The sequence below is a fragment of the Crocodylus siamensis genome, chromosome 2 (assembly GCF_052110815.1).
Source record: "Crocodylus siamensis isolate JL-2025a chromosome 2, ASM5211081v1, whole genome shotgun sequence".
In the NCBI taxonomy this organism is placed as follows: domain Eukaryota; kingdom Metazoa; phylum Chordata; order Crocodylia; family Crocodylidae; genus Crocodylus; species Crocodylus siamensis.
The window spans coordinates 241714249-241739494 of NC_143396.1; the positions used below are offsets into that span (position 1 = coordinate 241714249).

Below are 25246 nucleotides of genomic sequence, written 5' to 3' on the forward strand. Positions count from 1 at the left end.
GGCAGCAGAAGGGGGATGCTAACTGCACTCAGCTGCCCCAAATGCAGAAGGCAGCAGGTATGGCCGGAAGGCAGCTCTGCTGCAGGCTGCTGCAGCAGAGGGGAGGGGCATGCAGAGGGGATACCCTGTGGTACACAGCCAGGCGGATCCCAGCCATCCCAGCAGGCAGGTTAGTTTATTTCTTTACCTAGGCTTGGGCGGGGGGAGAGGCAGATTGAGACCCCCACAGTGCATAAGCCAGTGGGGTTGGGGTAGGGGCAAATCATTCACCCCTGCCCCTGCCCTGCTCCCTGCTGCACTGTGGGGATTGTCCCACGACCCAGCCTGGCCACGTCATGGGACAATCAGAGTCCAGAAGTGCCTCCAGAGGCACAGCATCATGGAGCCAAGGAGAGGACAGGTGCCCTCCTGATGTTTGCACGGGGCAAGATTGGGCCACAGCTATGAGTTGGGCTCTGCCTGTTCCCAGCCTCCATGCCTCGGTGCTGTCTTTGAAAGTGGCACAGCATGGTGCCATGTGCATCCCACCGCTGAGTGGGCTGGGCAGCGAGGCAGATGGCACTGCACTGTGCCACTTTTAAAGGCGGCAGTGAGGTGAGGAGGCTGAGAGCAGGCATAGCGCAGCTGCAGCCCACCCCTGTCCCTTGCAAAGATTGGGGGGGCACCTGTCCCCCACTTGGCTCCTCGATGCTATACTGTCTCTATGGAGAAATTGCCAAGCTGTGACTTCATCATGAATGGGGTTCTGGGTCGGCTGGGTCATAAGAGCCCAGTCATCCAGGGGTGGCCCCTTCCCCCAGCTCCCCCACAGTGCACGTGGGAGCAACAACCCATGTCCTTGGAGGAGCCACCGGGCTCTGATTACCCCACAACCTGGCCCGGCCTGAGTGAAGCCCGGCACACCCCAGCCCCACTCCCCCACAAGGCCACAGCTCTTCCCCCTCCCCTGCAGACTTTATAGGGGAAGAGAGGTATGTACATCCAGCCCTCCCCACCAATTTTTTCACCCTCTGCCTATGCTGATAAATGCCATAAGCACACATGCAGCCACAAACTCAGCCCAGCAATGTGGAAAGCATCTGGTCAGTAAGTCTGTGGGGGGGGAAGAAGGGGAATGGGGGGTAGATTAAGGCCCATGCAGTGAGGGAGGGAATGCAGGCGCTACACAGCCGGGGTAGAGTGGGGCACGGAATTGAGCCACGGCTCATCCGGGGGATGTGGTGAGGGGGGGTAGGGGCAGCTCCTGCCACTACATGCACACCCAGGGGAAGCATGGAGACCACGTGACCCCTGGATTTTGGCATGGAGTGAAGGTGGGCTGCCACTGCACACTTGGGGCTGGACTCTTCCCAGGGTGGGGGTGGGTGGGCTGGGCTGGGGCTGTGCTCGGGGTGGGCAGCAGCAACACTGGGAGCAGGTACTATGGGAGGGGGCTACAGCCACCCTACAATTTGCTGTAGCCCATCTCCCAGCACTGTCACCACCTGCTCCACCTCGCTTGCCCAGAGTGCAGCCTCTCAGAAAAGGCAGCCCCAAAACTCATTAAGTGGCCCTCCAGCCAATATAATTACCTACCCTTACCCTGCAAAATGCAAATGATAATCTTGTGGCTAAGCCAGACAAGAAAGCTGATATTTTTAACAGTTTCTTTGCCTCTGTTTTATTGAACAGGGACCAGGACATCCCACCAACCAGAGGTAGGGACAATCTCAGCGATAGCTCTTTCAGGCCTTCAGTCAGTGCAGATGTAGTTAGGGATCTTCTGGAAGGGCTAGACATTTTTAAATCTGCAGGTCCAGATGCCCTCCACCCAAGGATGTTGAGGAAGCTGGTAGGGGTCATCACGGAGCCCTTGGCCCAACTATATGAGCATTCGTGGTCATCTGGTCAGGTGCCGGGGGATTGGAAACTGGCTAATGTGGTCCCAATTTTCAAGAAAGGGAGGAAGAAGGACCCAAGTAACTATAGGCCTGTAAGCCTCACCTCAGTGCTTGGGAAGATCTTGGGAAGAATCATCAAGGAACACATCTGTGGGGGGCCAGCAGGGGAGATCAGGGGCAACCAGCATGGTTCATCAAAAGCAGGTCCTGCCTGACCAACCTGATTGACTTTTATGACCAAGTAACTAAATCCTTGGATGATGGTGTGGCCATGGACGTAGTTTTTCTAGACTTCAAGAAGGTCTTTGACACTGTCTCTCACCCCATTCTCATCAATAAATTAGGTGACTGTGGCACTGATGCCTGCACAGTTGGAAGGGTAAAAAAATTGGCTGATGAGGCGCACCCAGAGAGTAGTGGTGGACAGGTCATACTCAACCTGGTGACATGTGAGCAGTGGGGTACCTCAGGGCTTGGTCGTCAGGCCCACAATTTTTAATATCTTCATCAGCAACTTAGATGAGGGGGTGGAAAGTACACTGTCCAAGTTTTCTGATGACACTAAGATGGGGGCAAGGTGGACAGACTTGAAGGGAGAGAGAGGCTGCAAATTGATTCAGATGGACTACAAAAGTGGGCAGATGAGAATAGGATGGGGTTCAATGTAGATAAATGCAGGGTGCTGCACCTCGGGAGAAGGAATCCACAGCATACATACCGGCTGCAGAGTTCCCCTCTTGAAAGCACAGAGGCAGAACGGGATCTTGGAGTCATTACTGATTCCAAGATGAACATGAGCCACCAAGGCCAGACTGCAGCCAGCAAGGCCAGCCATACCTTGTCATGCATCCAAAGATGCATCTCAAGCCGGTCCAGAGAGGTGATACTTTCCTTCTATGGGATTTTGGTCAGGCTGCAATTGGAGTACTGCATTCAATACTGGGCGCTGCACTTTAAAAAGGATGTGGCCAGCCTGGAGAGGGTTCAGAGGAGAGTCACCCGCTTGGTGAGAGGGCAGCAGGACAGGCCCTATGAGGACAGACTGAAGGACCTGAACCTGTTCAGCCTCAGCAAGAGGAGGTTGAGTGGGGACCTGGTGGCTGCCTACAAACTCATCAGGGGAGATCAACAGCAAATAGGTAGAGCCCTTTTCTCCCTAGCACCACCTGGGGTGATGAGGAACAATGGTAATAAGCTGATGGAGAATAGGCTTAGGTTAGAGATCAGAAGGCAATATTTTACAGTTAGGGCGGCCAAAATCTAGAACCAACTTCCTAGGGAAGTGGTCCTTGCCCCTACCTTGGGCAAATTCAAGAGGAGGTTGGATGATCACCTGTCTGGGATCTTGTGAACCCAGCATTCATTCCTGCCTGTGGCAGGGGGTCAGGCTAGATGATCTGTTCAGGTCCCTCCTGACCCAGCTACTATGAAACTATGAGAGGGGCAGTTACCAGCTCAGTCCAGCACATTTTTGAACAGGGATCCATGGCCCTCCCCGTGCAGCCCCCGATCTCCATGCTAGAATCACCCCTCAGCCAGATGTTGCAGCCACAAAGGTGTGGCTGTCCCCCACCCTGTGGGGAAGGTGTGGCTTTCCCCGGGGCTCCAGGGGAAGAGGCTTCAGTTCAGAACTTGATGCTGGCTTCAAGAGGTAGCCGAATCCTCTGAGCCCTTACTGGATTTGTTCCAGAGCATTGGTCCCAGGACTCAGATGGAACTGAGACAGTGGAGGGACAATCTGTGCCTTGATGCCCTGCATTGGGAATGCAAGTTGCCCTGCTGATACTGCCTTTTCCCCAGCACCTTGTGAGCCTCACTGCTCCCCCACCTCTGCCCTGCCTAGGGCAAACCCCCACACTTCATCCTGGACAAAGCCAATGGACACTTAGGCCACAGCAAGTGGGGGCATCCTCACAGAGCTGGATTTCGACTGGGCTGCAGAGACAGCATGCCTCTCTTCACTGGCAGGTGCCTATGGCTGACATGATGTAGCAGCAGGGGAAAACGTGTTCACTGGGCAGCCAATCACAGGTGGCACAGACACTTGGTCATGCTCAGCAGTGTCTGACAGCCTGGGGAGACTGCTGGGAGGCAAAAATAAATACCACCAACCTGCTGGTATTGGCCAGTGTCTGCAGCCTGCATCTGCCCACAAAGGCAGATGCATGTTCTGTTGCCTCCCAATCTAACCTAGGGGACTTAGAGTAAACAGCATAACTTAGATGGATTCCAGCTAAGTTTTTGGAATGTCTGTACCAAGCCAAGGGAAGAGGGTGAAACTCTTGTTCTCGGCACCTACATTTTGTTAAAAGAAACGAGAAAAGTGTATGGCCAAAAGGATGTCTTTCTTACAAGAAACAATTTTTGAACAATGTTTATGTCCTGATTAATAAACATCTTTGTTTCAGACAGAATCATTTGCATATTGCTTTGTCTAGAAAACAGTTTTGCTTGTTTCTTATAGATCTATTATACCCTACTTTGTGGCACGGAATTTATGTGACAACTTTTAGTGCAAAGTAGACCAAAGCCCATAATTAACCCAGCAAAGAAAGGTTTTTAACTAAAATAAGACAGAACTTCAACAACAACAAAACATGCTTAAAAAAGAGAAGGATGAAAAATTAGCAAAAGTGAAACAGACTTGGTGGCCTGAGGGTTGTCTCACAGGCTACAGGATAGAATTAGGAAAAAAAAGAGTGTTCTGGGTCAGGGAATAATTTAAAGGAACCTGATAAAAAAAAATGAAATAATAAGTTTTGCTTTCATAGCGTTGGTAAACTTGTACTGATTTTGGTATCTTATATTGTGTCCTTTAATATCATTTCAAAATTTCACGTCAATTGGCAGGTAACTAGAAGAACTAACTTGGGACTATTTAAGGCTTTAATGATGTTAGTTGGGCCTCTTCACTTTCTAGTACAAAATGCTTGCAATTATATAACCTCTATATATGAATCAAACAATGGTGATTGTCCCCATGGGTGAACAGCATCTCAGCAAAAGATTTGGAGCCTACTAGAACACCAATATATATTGGGGGCTTGATGGCTAACCAGGAGCTTCCATGAAAATCACAGGGAAGTGATCTGGAAGGAAGGTACATCCCACATCTCATTCTTTCTCCTTCCCAGGAATCTGAAATGGATTTATGCAGTTCATACCTCACTGACGAATGGCTCACTGGTAGTATCTTTTAAATATGCTATGGTTTAGCCATTGGTTAAGAAATCATTCTTGACATTGAAACCTTGCCAACTTTTGCCTGTTGACTAATATAATAACTATAAATTAGAATAATAAATCATTCTAAAAGAAAGTTTAACTGAAAACAAGGTGATGAGCCAATTTCAGCAGCATTTGTCATCCTCTAATTCTAAGACTGTCAATTAGGATTCAAATATGGATATAGTATAGCAATGTTATTTGTCTCAGTTGTTAATGATCTCTTCTGACCAGTGAACAAAGATCAGATGCATTTGATAATACACCTAGAACTAGCATGAATAGAAAGAATGTCTTTGAAAGCAGTAGTGTTAATTCTGTCAGCAGAGCTTAAAGGGTGGTTAGATAGCTAATTCTTCTCATTTGCGAAGCCTTTTTCTTACAATGTCACACAGGGCTCAATCTTGTCACCTTCCTGTTTAAAGTTTATGGGAAGGTGCTAAGTAGCTCCTGATGCAGAGTGAACACTGTCTATATCGGGGTGGGCAAAATGCAGTCTGGGGGCCAGATGCAGCCTACTAGGCCATTCTATCCAGCCCACAGGGCCCCTAAAAAATTTAGAAAATTAATATTAATCTGCCCTGGGCTGTCTGTCATGTGGCCCTCGGTGGCTTGCCAAAACTCAGTAAGCGGCCCTTTGCCCAAATAATTGCCTGCCCCTCATCTATATATACATAAATATCTAGTTTTATATTTGTTTGTCCAAGATGAAGCAATTTCCTTAAATTTCCAAAGCCGAACAGAGATAAGAATCTGGGATAGAGCCAGCTGGCTTAAGATTTAAATAATAAAATAAATTATGCTATTTTCCAGGAGATTCATTTTAAGAAACTGAGGTAGTTTACTGAGCACTCCTGTGATTAGAAGGAACTGGCCAGGATATTACCAAAGTGGGCATTCCGGGATTCAGGCCAACATTTTTAAATTAGGTTGTCTAAAGTTAGACCTCAAATTCCATATCTAGTTTTCATTAACTTCAACAGGATTTGGTAGCGCTCAGACCCTCAGGCCACTCAGTGTAGAACTATGAAATAAGTTTAAGTTTAGTCATTTTATTTTGTACAATTTGTCCCTAAACTCTGGGGCCCAGGTTTTCAAAAGAAAGACTCTGAAATGGAGTAACCCAGGAAATTGTTTTACAAAACGGTTGAATATTTGGCTGCTTCCACTGATAATTTTAGGTTTCCATATGTTTTTAGCCTGAATTTCCAGCTCAGCTAGTAGCAGACAGCATATTACATCCATTTTTATAATGAGCGCTGATCAATTTTCAGGTGAAATTTAAGGTATTCTGTACTACCTTCACATAACAAAATAACTTGGAGCCTGCTATCCAGGCTCTACACATACAATTTCTGGTCCCTGAAAGTAAATCAGTCTAGCACCTCTGTAAGAGGAGACAGAGTACTAGGACAGTAGGGTACCAGAAGAATTTGCCTTCTGTCTTATTTTAGGATGAAGCACTGAATCCAGACATCTGAAGAATGCTGAGAACTAAGGTTAGTAGAAGTTTGGCATACTGAGGGACCCTAACTAGTAGTTGGAGTTGCCTAATGACTATCTAGGCTGGAGCCAGTGGGGCAGAAGAGGGGTAATTCCCATTGAAGGATTACTAATAAGAGAAGTGACAACTCTCAGGTAAGAATTTTTGTGGACCAACTGCAGGGTTGGAATAGACTTAGATATGCTTTTGAATGAAGCACAGGTTTGTGAAACAGGAGAAGAGAGGCATTTGTAGGTGTAGCTAATAGACAACAAAGCTGCAGAACACAGGGTAGCTTGATTAGTGGAAGATCACAATCTTTAAAAAGGTGAGGGGTCGTTAACATCTGTGGAGTGAAAAGAGTTTATCCTTAATTCAGTAGGTTATAATGAGCCATAATGTCAACATCTGTATTCAGTACTTGGTTCTTAGTGTCCAGTTGCACAAATCATCCACTTCATCCTCACCCACAGCTTTATCTTCAACAACCAGTAATTCCTTTAAACCACGGACATAACTATGGGCACAAAGATGGCCCCTCAATATGCCAAACCTTCAAGAGCTGCCTGGAGGAGGAAATTTTAGAAAATCATCGCACCAAACCTGAGTTATACTGACATTATATAGATTATAACGTCAACATTTGGAAACAACACTGAGACTCACTTACTGCCTTCCATCACAGATTTAACAACTATCACATCTCAAACAAATTTTCTCTGGAATACTTTTACACTAACTCTCTGGTTACCACACTCCACAACTGGGATGACACCCCACAAACCACTATAGCACAAAAAGCCCACAGACCACCAGATTTAAATCCACAAAACCAGCAATCATCCCAAACACACCAAAAAGCTGTAATTTACAGTCAGGTCCTCAAACACTATCAACTCTGCTCTAAGAATACTTGCAATACCTTGCTAGCCTGAAATTTGCCTTTATACAACAAGGACACTCCAGTAGAGATATAGACCATATCTTTGCAAGAGGTGCCCAAATACCTGGCACTGATCTGCTACAAAAGGAATCCCCATGATTATAAATCTCTAGTAGTTACCTACCAACCTACACTTGAACCAATAAAAAGTATCATCAAACAATTATAGCCTATGCACAAAAAATATCAGCTCTTGAGAGAAATATTGCCAGCCCCACCATTCCTGGCTTTCAAACAACTCCTTAACCTAGACTTGCCCAAGTCATCATCAGAAGCAAATTCCTCACTGATCAACAGACATTAAATGGGATCCAGCCCATCCCATTATCAACCTTTCAACACAGCTAAAATAATCAACATCTCCCACAATAAACCCATCAGAATACACAGATCCTATAAGACTATCCTAGCATGGGTTTATCTGGGTATATGGTATAGATCCCATCCAGTGCATCAAATGCACTTATGGAAACTACGCAGGTAAAACTAAACTAAAACTATGCACCGGGCTATATGATCACAGAGAAAAGATTAAGGACGGAGACACATTAACCAGTAGGAGAACAGTTTTCACACAAAAAACCCCACTCAATTTCTGACCTCACTATCCTTGTACTCAAGGGATATTTACAAAACACCTTGAAAAGGTAGGAACAAAAATTCATAAGCTACGAACCAAGGACTGAACATGTACATTGGCTCCATAATTCAATATCATTTACCTGATTTCTGATAATCTCTTTTAACTCCACAGGTATTTATGACCTTGTCCCTTCTTAATGGTCTTAATCTCCCACTGAGCAAGCTATACTTTCTTCTACAATTTTTATTTTTGTTAGCTATTCTTGGAAATGTCTCTCTTCTCCCATTTTACAACCCTGAAGACTGTTTTGGGCCCTAGCAGTGCCTGCTTCTTTTTCAGACCACAAGAAAAATGCACAGAATTGTCTAAATCTAACTCAAACATGAAGTTAGTCCAATAAAAGATTTCATAGACATTAGGGCTGGAAGGGACCTCGGAAGATCATTGAGTCCAGCCCCCTGCCCAAAGGGCAGGAAGTCAGCTGGGGTCATAAGATCCCAGCAAGATAAGCATCCAGTTTACTCTTGAAGGTGTTCAATGTAGGTGCTTGAACCACCTCCGATGGCAGGCTATTCCAGACCTTGGGGGCTTGAACAGTAAAGAAATTCTTCCTCATGTCCAGCCTGAAATGGTCAAGAAGTAGTTTATAACCGTTCGACCTCATCATCCCTTGGGAAGCTATGGTGAACAAACATTCCCCCAGATCCTGGTGGTCACCCCTGATAAACTTATAGGTGCCATCAGATCACCCCTGAGCCTGCACTTTGCCAGGCTAAAGAGCCCCATAGCTCTCAGCCTCTCATTGTAAGGTCTGTTTTCCTGACCTCTGATCAAGCGCGTGGCTCTCCTCTGGTCTCTCTCAAGCTTCTCCACATCCACATTTTTGAATTATGGAGCCCAAAACTGGATTCAGTACTCCAGCTGCAGCCTCACCAAGGCTGAGTACAGGGGAGAATGATGTCCTGGGATTTGCTTGAGAGGCAGCTATGGATGCAAGCCAGAGTTTTGGTCGCTTTACTAGCCACCGCATCACATTGCAGGCTCATGTTCATCTTGTGGTCAATGACGACCTCCAAGTCTCAAGATACTGCTCACAACTTTTTTTGCCTCTTGCATATTTCCTGGACTACCATAGTTCTAACATGACTCCAAAAACTCTTAGGTGGACAGCATGGGAAATTTCTAGTGGAAAGAGCACGAAAGGGGTGGAATGATGAAGTATTCTGGAACTGGATGCCTACATTGAAAAATTGTGTTTGGGATTTTTAAAGCCCATTTGCACAGTGGGACAATACAGATTGTGTTACGGAACTTTTATGTTTTAGTTTACTGATCATGAAAATAAATAGGAGCAATTCCTTCCACAGATGAGAGCGTCTCGAGTGACAAAATACACTAAGGTACAGTTCTTCACTGGTTGACAATGGAAAAGTGGGGCTAGCTTACCACTACACCATCTGTATCTGTCTGAACACTTAAGCTAAAAAGTCAATAGGTGCTATGGGAACGCTACCCTCATGAAATGCTGTATTTGTCCACTCAGTTCTATAATCACAGGCCTGGTTGGTAGAAATGTTGTGAAGCATTTTGGCCTTTCACTAGGGTTCTGTGTTAGAGAACTAGAAACCATATTCAAGTTTCTACAAATAAAAAATTATGATAATTCATAAAGATTATTGTCCCAAAACTTATGCTAAGCTTTGCTTTGGCTGGTTTCATTAAGCTGCAAATTGTTTGCTCCCAAACAAAATAATATCAAGGTTTTAAGTCATAATTGCTGTTTGTAAAAGTTATATAAGCTTTAAAAAATACATGTGTTATGCCTGTTATAAAGAGTGTATGTGGTGTGTAAACACACACATACTCTAGAGGACAGACTTATCTTATTCCAATTTGAAAAAAGAGCTGTGAGAATATGTTTTTATAATTTAAATTTGCTAAACCAATTATTACAGTGTGCAATTTTAGCATGCAAAGATATCACTTGATTACAAAAGAAATGGGAAGTCATTTAAGTTCGATTATAAAATACATATAGTTAAATTTGTATATATACCTCTGCATACACACACACACCTATACTTCTGTATGCTGCACATACTAATATGTTGTGGTATTTTCAGGTCATAAACTATGGACTCATATGATAAACTGCAGAACCAATAAGTTACAGTGTATTTATCTGTTGTCCTAATACCTTTGTGCAGTAATTAGGCATATTTTTGTAGTAGAACTGTAGTCCAATATCTCATAGTCCTATTGACTGAACTAGGAATAAGTACTTTATATTACTGAAAAAAGGAAAAAATCAGCTTTCCCTTGCAATGCAGAACACTTACTTCTTGTTATATCATGAGACAAGGGACTTAAAATTGTAACATTTTGTATGCAGAAAATCTATTTGAGACATTACATTTTTAGCTATCTCTTCCTCTGAACCATATTCATTCACACTGCTGGTAACTAAGGAAAAACTAGTTTTACAGGAAAACTTAGATAGGGAAGCCAGGTCCTATGGATTTAAAAAAAACTCTAAAGACTTTCTATAACAGTTTTTTTCCTCTGAGATATGTACATATACAGAATAAATGATTTTGTGGTAATTAACAGTAATCTGCAATGGCTCAAATAATTTAAATTTTTAATATTTTAGAACAATGTAACTATCCCAGCTTCATGCTAATAAAAACTTTAAAATGCAGTACATAATCAAATACACATTCTGGGTATGTTCATGTGCACATAGAATAAATAATTAAAGACAATACATACAGCTTACGAACCATTGCATGACACTGAATCTTATTAAGTGGACCATTCAAATACAGGAGAAACAAGAGAAAATTTCCTCTGAATGCTCATTGATTTAATTTTCTCTCTTCTCCTTTTCCTCAAGAAATAACTTAATAAATTATAGATTTAAAAGTACTTAGCCCCATTAATTCATTCTCCTTAGAGAACATTATTTTTCCCAGTTTTAAGTTTTCTTGGAAAATGTGATGCAATACAGAGATGATGTTAGATCATTATATATATATATATATATACATATATATATATCATATGTGATTACCTTAGTTACACAAAACATAATACTTGGAGAAGCCATGTAAAATTTATGCAAAAGGATGCTAAAAATGGATAGTTGGAACAGCTGAAAATACAAATTCTTGTAATTTTCAAGTTTTTTTTATGTAGAATTCAGATGACTATCAAATGACATTCATAACTAAGACTTTTTTTGATGCACAAAGGTGAAGAAATGTATTGGCATAATTTTCCTAAATTGTAATATATCTTAAGGATCTACAGATCATATTTTAAATCTAAAATGGACTGACCATTTCAAATAAGAGTGTTCCCTGAGATAAAAAGATAAATTTATGGATACATCATATAGTTGATTTAAATTTATAAAGTATTGTGTATAAACCCTACTGAGAATAATAAATAGATAAACTACAAGGCAAAAAAGATCAGTAAATTCTTGAAAAATAAAACCTCTGACATTCTCTTAAGATACATTTAATGTTGATTCTTTACATGTTAAATCTTTAAGGCTTCTCAAAAAAGCAGTTAATTCTAAGCAGCTGACGTGCCTCTGTTTTCTCAACAAAAAACTCACTTGTTTGATGCGGTCTGGATTAACAGTGGTCTGGGGCTGCAGAATGCTGACTGGCTCAGTCTTGGCCACATTTTGAGGCATTTCTCGAATCTTTTCAGCAATGAAACCATGTACTGCATTCAGCGCTTCAACTGTTCCCTGGATCAAACACACCCGCTCTGTAGTACCTGTAAAGAGAGAACTATTATTGCAATCAAACCTTATATTAGATGCTTGCCCACGGATTTGTCAATATCTCAAGCAATTGTTTGAATTGTGACTGAACATGGACACCTAATTATTAAAAGGCAACATTAAAAGGTAAATGTAGCAACAGTTGGTTAAGTGAAAATAGGGAAGAAATTTTCAAAGTTTAAAAATAATTTTAAGTTAATATCATGTGCAATTGTTTTGGGTAACTTCTGTTGATACAGCTCTTACATTTATCTGTGTAAACTTTTAGTCCTAATTACCTAGCTATTTGCTCAAAAGTGGCTAAGGCATATTAATGACTACCCAGAAAATAAATAAAATATGATACATACAGTATTATAAATGGGAAAAAAGAAAGAAACAATGTTGCAATCCTAATTAGAAATAAGAGGAAACTTCTGAACATTATTCAAAAACTATTAAGATTCCAGCTTGATTTGGGATTATGCTAAAACATTAAATAATGTTTAAGACAAGCATTAAAGTAGCTCTATCCAATAATATAGATAGAATATTTATTCTGTATGTCAGACTATCAGGTCTTCAGGGAGAAATCACAACCGTTTCTGAACTAGAGAGAAAATGATTCCCTTAAGCAGAACAGCCCTCAAGCCATTCCTCATCTTGAGTTACCACATGGGTTCTCTTCAGTCTGCTAGGTCTAGTACCATCCACCACTGATTCCCAGACATACTGTGCCTATGAACAGCAATTTGTCCCTTCTCTCCAGTCTCTTGCTACACAGAAGTCCTCTTTCTCACCAATTCTAGTTTCTGCCTCTCCTTCCTAGCATCACTCTCATTCCTAGCATATAAGAATAATTCAACTTCATCTTTGACTTGAGGATTCAGCAGGTCATACACAAAGAATCTGAAACCAAGACAAAAGCTATATTTTCATTATGTATATAATGGGTATAACGGTCAGCAGAATTGGATCTGATCCATAATTAGAGATTGTAGGTATGACTATTAAAAAAATGATTTCAATGATGATTAAGGTATCAAAATTTTCCAGAAAAAGTCTTTCAAGTCTAGACTTCCAAGAACTACTATTTTGGGGTCAGATTTCTTGATTAGATCCATCAATAGGCTGCTAAACACACAAATGAAGTTTTCACTTCCCCAAAAAAGAAGACTTAATTTAATACTTAATTTTTGGGAAAACTTTTTGATGGCTATATTCTTCTCAGCTGATGGCTTTGTCTGACTTAACCTTAGGCAGGCGTTGGCAATGTACAGCCCACAGGCTGGATTTGGCTTGCAGAGCTGGGGTTTTGTCAGTATTCATTGAGGGGGTTGGGGGTTAGCAGCAGGATGCTTTGCTGGGTCATACCGCAGCAGGGAAAAGCAGTGGCAGCTGAGTCCTAGAACCAATCCACTTTGGACTGAACTGGGTCATTCCAGCCTGCTGCCTGAAAAGGTTGCCAACTGTCGCCTTAAAGCATAACTAAATATCTGGTCTTTTCTTGTATAGCTAGTAACTTTCTAAATGCATTCTCAATCTATTATTGTGATATAAATAATAGTATCATCCACCTGCCCTACACTGCATAATAAACCATGCACCTGTCCCACACTGCATGTTACCCTGTCATTCAAAAAAGCTCCATCAAATTCACTCCATTTTTGGAAACAAGCAAATGGGGGTCCTACTGGGGTTTAAATAAAGGAGAAAGGAAAATGTTTGCTATTTTAATGACTTTCAGTTGAAAAAGTTAGGCTATATAACTGATCAAATCAACTGCTTTGAATCTGTAACATTCAAAATACAACAGTTCAGGCTCGCAGAAATTCATACACGCACAGATTAATAATTTCTATTTCTTTTCTTCAAAAATACTTAATTTGGAACAGAATGAGAGGGCTAGACATGCCCCATTAAAATGAAAATCTGATTACAAATTCAGCTGTCTACTTTATAAAAACAGGCCAACACTACAGTTTAGAGGAATCCCAAATATACATGACAAAATATATTCTATCATGTTTACAAATACTTTTGAAATAAGGACAAAATCACATTGGCCTATATTATCATTTTATAAATTGTCTGGAGTCATGTGCAATGTGCACCTGTAAGCAAAGCAGAAAGAGACCTAATCTATATCTTTGGCTCTGCCCTTACCAAAGGAGGGAGCAATACAGCTTTACAAAAGCTATTCTCTCAGCCACACACTGAAACAGAAGTCTATAAAGTAGGTACCTTATCCACTGCACGAGCATGTTGCCCCTTCTTAGTAAATGTCTCTTATTTAATTTCTTATGGTTTCTAAAGATGAAACATTAACCAGCATGCTGTTCTAGACCTCATACCACAAAGACAATTTATCCAAGTGCACTTAAAAATGCAAATGGTTTTAAAAAACAGATCAGTTAACAACTGCATTAAGCACAGTTTGCCCCACAGCAATGAATTACATCACACTGATCATCCCTCTACTGAAATATTTGCTCAAATTAAGACTAAAACAGGTGAATCAGTCTTTTTTTTTTTTAAGAAACCCCATCCTATCCATACCTTTTAATTTCATATTATAATTCATTTTAACATCACTTTTGGCAACAAGTTATGTGGCCGTAAAAACAAAGCATACATATTTCAGAAACATCAGATACAATGATGTGTTCAGTATTATGATGTTCTTTTTTCACTATAATACTGTCAAAATAAAATTAAAAGACAATGACAACAAAAGCCAACCTCCCATCAACTTGCAGGATGGAACTTTTACATAGTATTTCAACAGAAAGCAATATAATTTCAGAGGCATCAGGCTGGAAGCTCAACCACTGAATTACAGCATAATTTGGTCTATGGTTGCTTTCTCATGCTTTTCTTTTTTTTCTCTTAGCTAGATTTTTTTCTCCTTTCATGTACAACTCCTGTGGTTTTTGTGTAAAGTGATCCAGCTCTAACCAAGTGCTCTGGGGAGCCTTTACACTGCAGTATTAATTGTCTACTAAATGATGAGAAGTATGTGGATTGATCAATGTAGCTAATGCAAGTGTTCTCTAGCTCAGCAGACAACACATTTATACAAAACAGAGATCAGGTTGCATTCAAGCTACTGGAGCCTGATAGGGAGAGCACTTACAGGGATGGCTACCGTCAAAACAGTGGTAAGGAAAGCAGTCAAAGCTAAATAGATATTTCATTAGACTTGGCACTGAGTGACCAAAAGGTATCCTGCAATCTGTGCTGTTTTAGAAGCTGCAATTTAATATAATACACACCATGTCATACAACAGACCAACTCTCCTTCATTTCAGCATGTATAAACCAGAAAGTAGTAAATGGAAAATCACTGTGCCATGAAGAAATACAATTGTGCAAAAATAAATTTCAGTGTATGAGACAGTTTTGAAAAGGTTCACAATAGTAGTACATTTTCTTTGAGGATTAAATTTTGTGACTTCCATTGGAAGCTGCTAGAAAAAAGAGGAGGAGGGAGTGTGGGAAAATTGTACATTTACTGTTGGGAATTGCTTTAATCCTTTGAAGAGATGTTGTCATATTCTTCCCCACAACTCTAATGGCTTTTCACTCAGATAACACAGTACAATAATTTACAGGAGAGAGTCACGCAAAAGGAAAACTGTCAGCTATATGATCAACCTGTGTAACAAAAATGGGCCTATGAATCACCAAAGTTGGTGAGATTTCTGTCATTTTAAAAGCTTTTAGTTTCCATTAGTGTCTAAAGTAAACTGCCAGATTATTTATCACTTCCAGTTGTTTAACGGTTGGATCTATTTCCTTTTGCGAACTGTTACTAACAAAAATTCAAGTATTTGCATACATATACTTAATTTATTCATTTAATATAATTTGAAGAAACATCTTTGAAGCAAAATTCTAATTTTAAAATGGTTGTGGGGAAAATTTTGAATATGTAATGTATCTTCAATATATTCAGCAGTGTATCATTTTAAAATATATTTTTTCAGTATGTATGTCCTGTCATAGTTAATTATCTAAGATACATTTTATTCTGTAGATTAGTGGAAAAAGAGCTATATATTCCAAATTGCAACAATTTGGTCTCACAAAATGAAAGAACTATATTTGCATTTCAGAAACTTTTTGAAGTGGTAACTCTTAAAACATACTCTTCTCTAATAAACATTATCATCACTATAGACTAAATAGGAGATGTATAAGCATAACCAGCTCTCATTATCATTATGCCAACTCAAAAAAGTAGAAACATGGGGTTTTTTGTGAGTGTACAAGTAACATCAAAATATTGGACTGAATTTTGCATATAGATATCAAATTTAAAAACAATCATATTACATGGACTGTTACAAAAGTCAGAACGTGTCATTTCCTGCATAGAGTAGCTGTCCATTTTTTACTCAGGATTTAAAAAAATAATTAACTTACAGGGAATCTATGTTTTTATAAGCAAGCCTTCGTTAACTTTTTCAAATACAGTTTGCAAATGGGTAGTATTCTTAAGAGGCAAAAGTTTACCTAGAACACAAACCACTTGTGATACTTATGACAACTTTACAGTAATATATTTTATTTAAAATAATTTTATAAGGGCTTATTTTAATGAATCCTCTCAGTTGATCCAGAAAAGATTGCAAACTCTCCTGCTTTGAATATAAAATGACCAACTTCCACTTACAATGATCTTTTTTTTCTGCCAATCCTAATATTAGAGCATTACAGAATTATTATTATTATGCACTAGCTAGCATTTAAAATAAAACTCTCTGTTTTTTTTTCGAAGAAAACATGTGTTTCCATTCTGTGGAATTTTTCCTGGATTATAAAATTGTATGCCAGCTTTCAGTGTAAAGACAACTTTAAAGCCAAGTTATAATACTTTAAAAAGAAAGGAAAGATTTTAATGAAAGTTAAGATTGCTTTTTTAATTCTTTTCTGCAACATTTAAAAAATAGTCCATTGGATCTAATGCCACAGGGCAGTATTATTAAACATAACTTTTTAGACTTGACTTTCAAGAAGGCTTAGCAACTTTGGGCAGCTCTACCTGGCTTCTGTGGTGAGCCTTGGATCATCACTGACATGTCTATTCAGCATGGTCAACAGGAGTTCCTAGGATACAGAATCTGAGCTAATTTCTGCTTTTGACATGCACTGAGTGACAACAAGGTGGTCCAATATACTTCCTGGTGGTGCTCCTTGGTTTGCTATAGATGCAGTTTAGACAAGGCCTAGCTGAAAACTTTTAGCCCCAAGCTTTAAATGTTCTGTGAAGCCCTAATTCAGGAAGCATTTAAGTAGCTCCTCTGTAGCCACTGGCAGTGTCACATACTTAAAAGTTTAGCATTTGCTCAAATACCTTGCTGAATCTTAGCCTACATTCTTTGGAATATGTTTTGCTTATTAATCAAAGGATATTTAGGCTTTTATAGGAAGCTATACATTTTCATTGTGCTTTTATATTAATTCTAAAGGGCATTTAAAAAGCAGAAAAGCATAATACATTACCAGCAATTGGTGATCTCAATATCTCTACTAATTAAATTTCACTACATTTTCTCAGAGTAGCCTGTCAATTTCTTTGATTATACAGAAAAGTAAAAAGCCAGATGCAGGAGGTAAAACTAACTAAATTAAAGCTAATCTCACATCTTCTCATCGGCTGATTTATTTTTAGCTTCTGGTTTGGCAAATCATAAATGCTGCAGCCTTGTAACTCTAGAGCCCTACAGGTTCATTCTTTTAACACATGATGAGAGTATCAATAGATTGTGATACTTACACAGTTGGATTAAAATTTAAGAACCATTGCAACTATAAACCACATTTGCATACCCTGCCAATAACACAGAAATTTTGATGCGAAACCAGTCTATGGGAACGTACACCATACAACTGCAATATATTGTCAATAATTAATGGCTGCTTAGTGGTAAATCTTTTATCAATATATTTATATAAATCCCAACAAGGAAACATAGTTTTATTTTAATGTAATCATATAATTTTAGTATACATCACAACTATGCCAAAGTGAAACCTCTTGGCCATATATAATTTATTGCGGGTACAGTTATTTAAGTACAACATTCAAATACATCAATGATAAATATCCAAAATATGGAATATATACTACACATACTACATATATTTACTGAAGTGTAAAGCATATTTAAGGAACAAGAAAATATTACAATACTATAATGTTAAAGGCATCAGTTTTAGTCACCTTTTCCATCTCATTTCTTATAGGATTCTCATTCCATTCCCTTGGCTTTACACTGCATTTATTTTTCCTTACTTAGAAAGTATAAATTCAGTTTGTTAGGAGCTCTTCATTGTTTCCCTAAGCTTTTCTAGAAGAGTACTTCAGCCTGACATAGGGACCCTCTTCTTTCACAGATGAGCATGTCACCTCACAGGCCTCCTTGCCTGGGGAAAAAAAGATGAGTTCATGGAATCACACAACCCATTTCATAACAGAAGAAAAGAGCTGCACATGTAGTCCTATTCATGTACAGGTACTCAAAACAACCACCTTTCTGCTTTCCTGATAAAAATACTTCTCTATGAATGCAAAGGAGGAAAAGCTAGAAATAGGGATACACTTTCTGTACTAGAAGGGATTGATGCCCCTAGCCTCAAAGATATTTTGTACAACTAGGATTGTAACTGAAATATACTATAATGTATCCTGTGCTGTCTATCAATCTTCACATGCCCTTCCTTATGAGCATCTGCAAGTCAAGCACATAGAACTGGCAGAGAATTTATATTATTCTTAATATTTACACATTACCCAACATAAATGTACATGTAACATTTGAAGTATTCTAAGTGCCTTTAAAGGGATACCAAAAAATGATGGCACAGCCAATTAAATGTTTCAAAAAGGGCCATTCTGCCCCAGAAAAAGAACACTAATAATTTTGAAATGCTAGACTGTGAAGAACTTCATGTAAAGTTTACATCATGTAGCAGTGCGTGATAAGAAACTGGTCACTCCTCTGGCATCCTGTAGTATTTCACTTCCTATACCCCCACTGCTCAGAGGAGTCACTTCTGTGACTCACTGAACTTCACTGCTCCAGTTATAGGACCTCAATGATATATGACCTTGCCTATTTACATCCAGGAGTGAAGGTGTGCCACACCTATTTTGCTGAAGACTTGGCTCCTTATATAGTGGACCAGTGTTGCGGACTTTCGAGCATGTTAACATAGCACAGGCGATGACCTGGTGAAGGGGCTGCGGGTGCTCCACCACCTGGGCGACAGCGATCATTGCCTGCTGGAATTCAGTATCCAGCGCAAGGCGGAAAAGGCCTGCAGCAGCCCTGGACTTTAGCAGGGTGGACTTCAATGAGGTAAGGAGATAGTTGGGGAGGCACTAAGATCCAGGAGCAGAGGGGAGTCAGGTGTCCAAGAAGAGTGGTCATTCCTTCAGGAGATGATCCTCCAAGCCCAAAGGGAGATAATCCCAACACGGATCAAAGGGGGCACGAGGGTGCAAAAGCCCCCATGGCTCACCAAAAGCATACGGGAATGTCTCCTAGCTAAAAGGGAGGTGTACACCCAATGGAAGGGAGGGGCCATCACCAGGGAGGACTATACCTCAGTTGCTCGGGGCTGCAGGGGGGCAGTCAGGAAGGCCAAGGCGGAGATGGAACTGGAACTAGCTACCTGGATCAAGGACAACAAGAAGTCCTTTTTTAAATACATAGGGGGTAAACACAAGGTACCAGGTAACGTGGGGCCTCCACAAGACACACTAGGAAATCTGGTCGTCACACCAGATGACAAAGCTAACTAATTTAACAATTTCTTTGCCTCCATTTTCCTGAGCTGGGACCGGATCAGCACCCCCACCAGGACCAGGCCCCAGGGGAGGAACACCCAGGACTAGGGTCTGTGAAGATTTAGTCAGGGAACTTCTGGAGGGACTGGACATATTTATATCAGCTGGTCCTGACCATGTGTACCCCAGAGTGCTGAGGGAATTAACAGAGGTCTTTGCGGGACCCCGGCATGGTTTTATGAGCACTCGTGGTGCTCTGGTGTGGTGCCAGAAGACTGGAAAAGGGCCAACATGGTTTCCATTTTCAAAAAAGGAAGGAAGGAGGACCTGGGGAACTATAGGCCAGCTAGTCTTACCTCAATCCTGGGTAAACTTTTGAGACAATTATCCTGGCACATGTCCACAAGGGACCAGCGAGGGAAATTATGCTTAGGGGCAACCAACACAGGTTCCTTAGAGGCAGATCCTGTCAGACCAACTTGGTGGCCTTCTATGACCAGCTCACGAAATCCTTAGACGCAGGGGTAGCAGGGGACGTAGTCTTTCTGGACTTTAGGAAGGCCTTTGACACTGTCTCTCACCCCATTCTCATTTAAAAAACTAGAGGAGTGTGGCGTCAACATGTACACAGTCAAATGGGTCACTAACTGGCTGGAGGACCGGACTCATAGAGTGATGGTGGATGGGTCATTTTCAACCTGGAGAGATGTGGGCCGTGGAATCCCCCAGGGCTCAGTCCTCAAGCCTGCACTGTTCAACATCTTCATCAGTGACTTGGACGAGGGAGTAAAAAAGCACTCTCTTCAAATTCACAAATGACACTAAGATGTGGGGGGATGTGGGCACACTAGAAGGGAGGAATAGGCTGCAATCAGACCCAGACAGGTTACAGGGGTGGGCGAATAACAACAGGATGGGGTTCAACACATTGAAAAGTGCAAGGTGCTGCACCTGGAGAGGAAGAACCAGCAGCATACCTACAGGCTGGGGAACATCCTTCTCATCAGTGCAGAGGCAGAAAAGGATCTTGGAGTCATTACTGATGCCAAAATGAACATGGGTCAACAGTGTGGGGTCAGGAAGGCCAACCATACCATGCCATGAATCCACAGACGCATCTTGAGCAGGTCCAAGGAGGTGATCCTCCCCCTCTATGAGACACTGGTCAGGGCACAGTTGGAGTACTGCATCCAGTTCTGGGCGCCGCACTTCAGGAGGGATGAGGACAACGTGGAGAGGGTCCAGAGGAGAGCCACTCGCATGATTGGGGGAAGCAGGGCAGGCCCTACAATGAGAGGCTGAGGGACCTGAACCTGTTCAGCCTCTACAAGAGAAAGCTGCGGGGGGATCTAGTGGCCATTTACAAACTAGTCATAGGGGACCAGGAGGCATTGGGGGAGTCCCTGTTCCCCCAAGGACTACCGGGGTGACTAGAAATAACGGACACAAGGTGGCAGAGGGTAGATTCAGACTAGACATCAGGAGGCGCTACTTCATTGTCAGAGGGACTAGGATCTGGAACCAACTTGCACGCGAAGTGGTGGTGGCTCCTACCCTGGGGGTCTTTAACAGGAGCTGGATGATCACCTAGCTGGGGTTATTTGACCCCAGTACTTTTTCCTGCCCATGGCAGGGGGTCGGACTTGATAATCTGCTCAGGTCCCTTCTGACCCTACCAACTATGAAACTATGAAACAGTAGCCTGCATCCACAATATCAGTGTCAGCACCCTCAGCCACTCCCATGAAATAGTCAGCTAACTGGAGGTAATGGACCTCCTTGCCATCTGAAGCAACGAGAACCCAGAAGAACTAAGGACTAGCCATCTACTAGTACATTACATTGCCTTTGAAATAGTTGCTAGAGACCACAACTGTGACTGGCATCAATGTCACATTAAGATCAAACTACTGAAGGCACAGTAGAAGAAAAGCCATGATGCCAGTCAGTTCTCAGAAGCCCAGAGGATGACTTGAATTTGATGGAAGGAGCTGTTGTAGATTCTGGCTGGCAATGGCTTGATACAGTCCTACTTCAACATCTACCCTAGGGTCAGTCCGGAGGTCTCCAACAATTCTGAAGGCTCTTACTAGGAAAAAAACAAAGGACACGCTGGCTCCCAGAGAGGACTGTGGCAGTTCATCCAGATAGGATGGAAGGCAACATTATTTAGGTCACTGCCCCACTAAACTCCCAGAGCTGCTGACTGGCTGGGCCAACTTTTCGGCCATCACTGCGTGTATCCAAACCCCTCGCTTTAGGCACTGCTAATCACAGCTTCCCAAGGTTGGCTGCCAGAGTCATGCAGACAAGGAAAAACAAAAGATAGTATAATAAAACCAACATTAAAACTTTCTATTGTTTGCAAGGCTGCTTCTTATTGGTTGTGGCTGACTGTAGAAACATAGCTACCATTTTCTGTATCACCCCAGGGTGACAGTGCTGTTCTTGCAACTGATGAGCATTCCTGAGGTGAAACTAACTAAAACCAAAATAACAGCAAGCACAAAGAGAAACTGAGGGGGAAGAAGGGCAAATAATCAGTGAAAACTCTCCATTCTATTTGGCAGTCTTAGGGAGCCTCTTAAAACTAGGAAGTCCAGGTTGAATGAATGGACCATAAAGGTGGCAAGAAAACTTGCTGTATCATCAGGCTCAAAGGGTAGTAATCGATGGCTCTATGTCTAGCTGGCAGCTGGTATCAGGTGCCCCAGGGATCAATCCTGGGGCCAGTTTTGTTCAATATCTTCATTAACACCCTGAAAGATGGGATGGAGTGCACCCCCAGCAAGTCTGCAGATGACACCAAGAGAGGGAGAGCAGTAGATACATTGGAGGGTAGGGACAGCATTCAGAGAAACCTAGACAAAGTGAAGAACTGGACCAAAAGAAGTCTTATGAGGCACATCCAGATGAGCAGGAACATGTTTCCCACAGACAAATAGCAGCGGAAACCCTTGTGCCACTGCTACTTGTCCCTGGGGAATGTCCATGTCACACACACTCTGGAGCGCAGAAGGTTACTCATGGGATAGGGCAGACTCGGGCCAGTAACTACGTTGGCCTCAGCAGGCTTATCTGGGGGCCTCTGGTCAGCAGCCAAAGTGTGCCTTTGGCTGGCCAAGCTCCCACTTTGGGCAATGCATGCTGCCGCTATGTGCACTGCCCTGATTTTTGGTGTGGGTTTTTTTGACTCCCAGATCTCCTAGGATCAAAAGCCTCCCATCCCCCCACTGCAAGGAACACCTGCACGTGCGACACTGTGGATGGGTCTGTGGTGCCACATACTGCACATCCGCGCTTGTCCGGACGTGCCCTCCAAGTTCAACAAGGATAAGTGCAAAGTCCTGCATTTAGGACAGATCAGTCCCATGCACCAGTACCTGCTGGGGATTGACTGGCTAAACAGCAGCTCTGCAGAAAAGAATATGGGGGTTACAGTGGACAATAAGCTAAATATAAGCCAACAGAGTGCCTTTGTTGCAAAGACAGATAATGGCATACTGGGTTGCATTAGCATTAGGAGGAGCATTGCCAGCAGATAGACGGAAGTGATTATTTCCCTCTATTCAGTACTGGTGAAGACACTTCTGGAGTGCTGTGTCTAGTTCTGGGTCTTCCACTACAGCAACGATGTAAAGAAATTGGAGAGTCCAGCAGAGAGCAATAAAAATGGTTAGGGGACTGGGGCATATGATTTACAGGGAGAGGCTGAAGGAACTGGGCTCATTTAAAAGAGAAGTCTTAGGTGGGTTTAATTTCCCTAAATGGTGGTTACAAAGACCATGCAACTAGATTGTTACCAGTGGTCACAGATGACAGAGCAACGGTCTCAAGTCGCAGCAAGGGAAGTGCAGCGGACAGGGCAAGGTCTATGCATAGCCAGTCTCCACTTTTGGGGTCTTCATGACAATCCAAACTGAAGCTATGTCAAAACACACACCAAGTTGCATACCCTTGATGGCTGCCTGCTGACTAAGTTCAGTGGCAGACTACAGGAACTACACACATGGTCACTGAAGATGCTACTGCGTGACTTGGCAAATATGCATTTGCTGATTGACTGACTGAAGGGAAGTTTAGGTTAAATATAAGGAAAAACTCTCTCACTAGGAGGGTTGTAAAACACTGGAACAGGTTACCCAGAGAAGCTGTGGAATCTCCATCCTTGGAAGTTTTTAAGACCCAGCTAGACAAGGCCTTGACTGGCATGATACAGCTGGGGATGGTCCTCCTTTGAGAAGGGGTTGGATTAGATTCTCAACCTTTTTTGTATCAGGACCCATTTGCAAGCATCAATGGCCAGACCCAAACCATAGCCCCCTGGTTGTGATGGTGCCCCTCATTCCCAAGTCACGGATCCCTGGACCTGCTGGTGCCCCTCACTCCTGACCTACAGTCCCCTTCCCCCCGCTCCAGGCCATGCCAGTGACCCTCACTCCCAACCTGCAGCCCTCTGTCCCCCAAGATCTGCCAGAGGGAGCCCTCAACTGGTTGTGTTCCACTTGGGAGAGAGCATGGTGATTGCAGCAGCTCTGGCTCATGCAGTTGGCCTGGCAGTGGAGTGAGACTGATCCTGACATGGGTTGGAGAGAGGAGGAAGGGAGGCCTGTGGCACCCTCTGCCCTGGGTTGGGGCTCCTGTGCTATATCAGGCAGCCTGGTCATGGCCTCACCTGCCCCCTGGACAGTGTCTTCTGAGTGCTCCACCCCTGCAAGTATGGGCACTAACCCCGGTGATGCTGTCGCAGGTAGGCAGTTTCCTGCCACCCTCGAAGGACCCCCCCCCCCTTCCCCCACTGGAGGGGCAGGCACCTTCCCTCCCTGATGCAACCTCAGTACATGGCCACCTTCCCCCCCAGTGCCAGAAGGCACCTGCCCCCCCCTCCCATCCCATTCACACCCCCCCGACAGTCCCCAAGCCCTTGACATCCAACCCCGCTTCGCACAGATTTATCTATATCCAGCTGCTGGGGCTGCTCCCATGACCCTGCCTGGCTGCATGCCAGTCACATGCGTGTGCATGCACAGCCCCCAGTTGCCCCACGCAGCTCCTTGCAGGCTGGAATGTTACCAGTCTGCAAAGGGAAACCTGTGCTTTCCTGATTTTTTCTGGGACTTACAGCCCTTTCAAATATTCTTGTAACCCACTTTTGGGACGTGACCCACAAGCTGAGAAACACTGGACTAGATGATGTCCTGAGGTGCATTTCAACCCTACTTTGCTATGATCCTCATCTCTGCCCTCTAGCCCCCTATATGCCAAGCTCTGCTACACTCAGGCCCATTACAAAGCACTATAGTTTTTTACAATGCTGAAGCTGAACCTATCCACATTCAAATTATTATTTCATTTACTTGAAGAGTCTGGTGAAACTGAATGTATGAATATAATTTAAAAAATATTTCCATATCTTCAATGAAGAACAATCACAAGGCACATACCCACAAAATGGGAAAAGTTGGTGGGTAAAGTATGCGATTTTTGAAAAATAAGATTCCTTTTAAAGGAAATAAGAAACTAAGTAGTTCTAGGAATATCTGGAGCAAAGGAAAC

General features: G+C 42.5%; 1 protein-coding gene across 8 annotated transcripts in view; it reads right to left on the reverse strand.

Annotated features, from left to right (window-relative positions):
• NOVA1 (NOVA alternative splicing regulator 1) overlaps positions 1–25246 on the reverse strand; it is a 232257-nt gene that overhangs the window by 58643 nt on the left and 148368 nt on the right. For all 8 annotated transcript variants that reach the window (XM_090033529.1, XM_090033535.1, XM_090033534.1 and 5 more), the window contains one exon: positions 11740–11906. In XM_090033529.1, coding sequence (XP_089889655.1) covers positions 11740–11906 — 167 coding nt within the window. The remainder of the gene's footprint in view (positions 1–11739; positions 11907–25246) is intronic.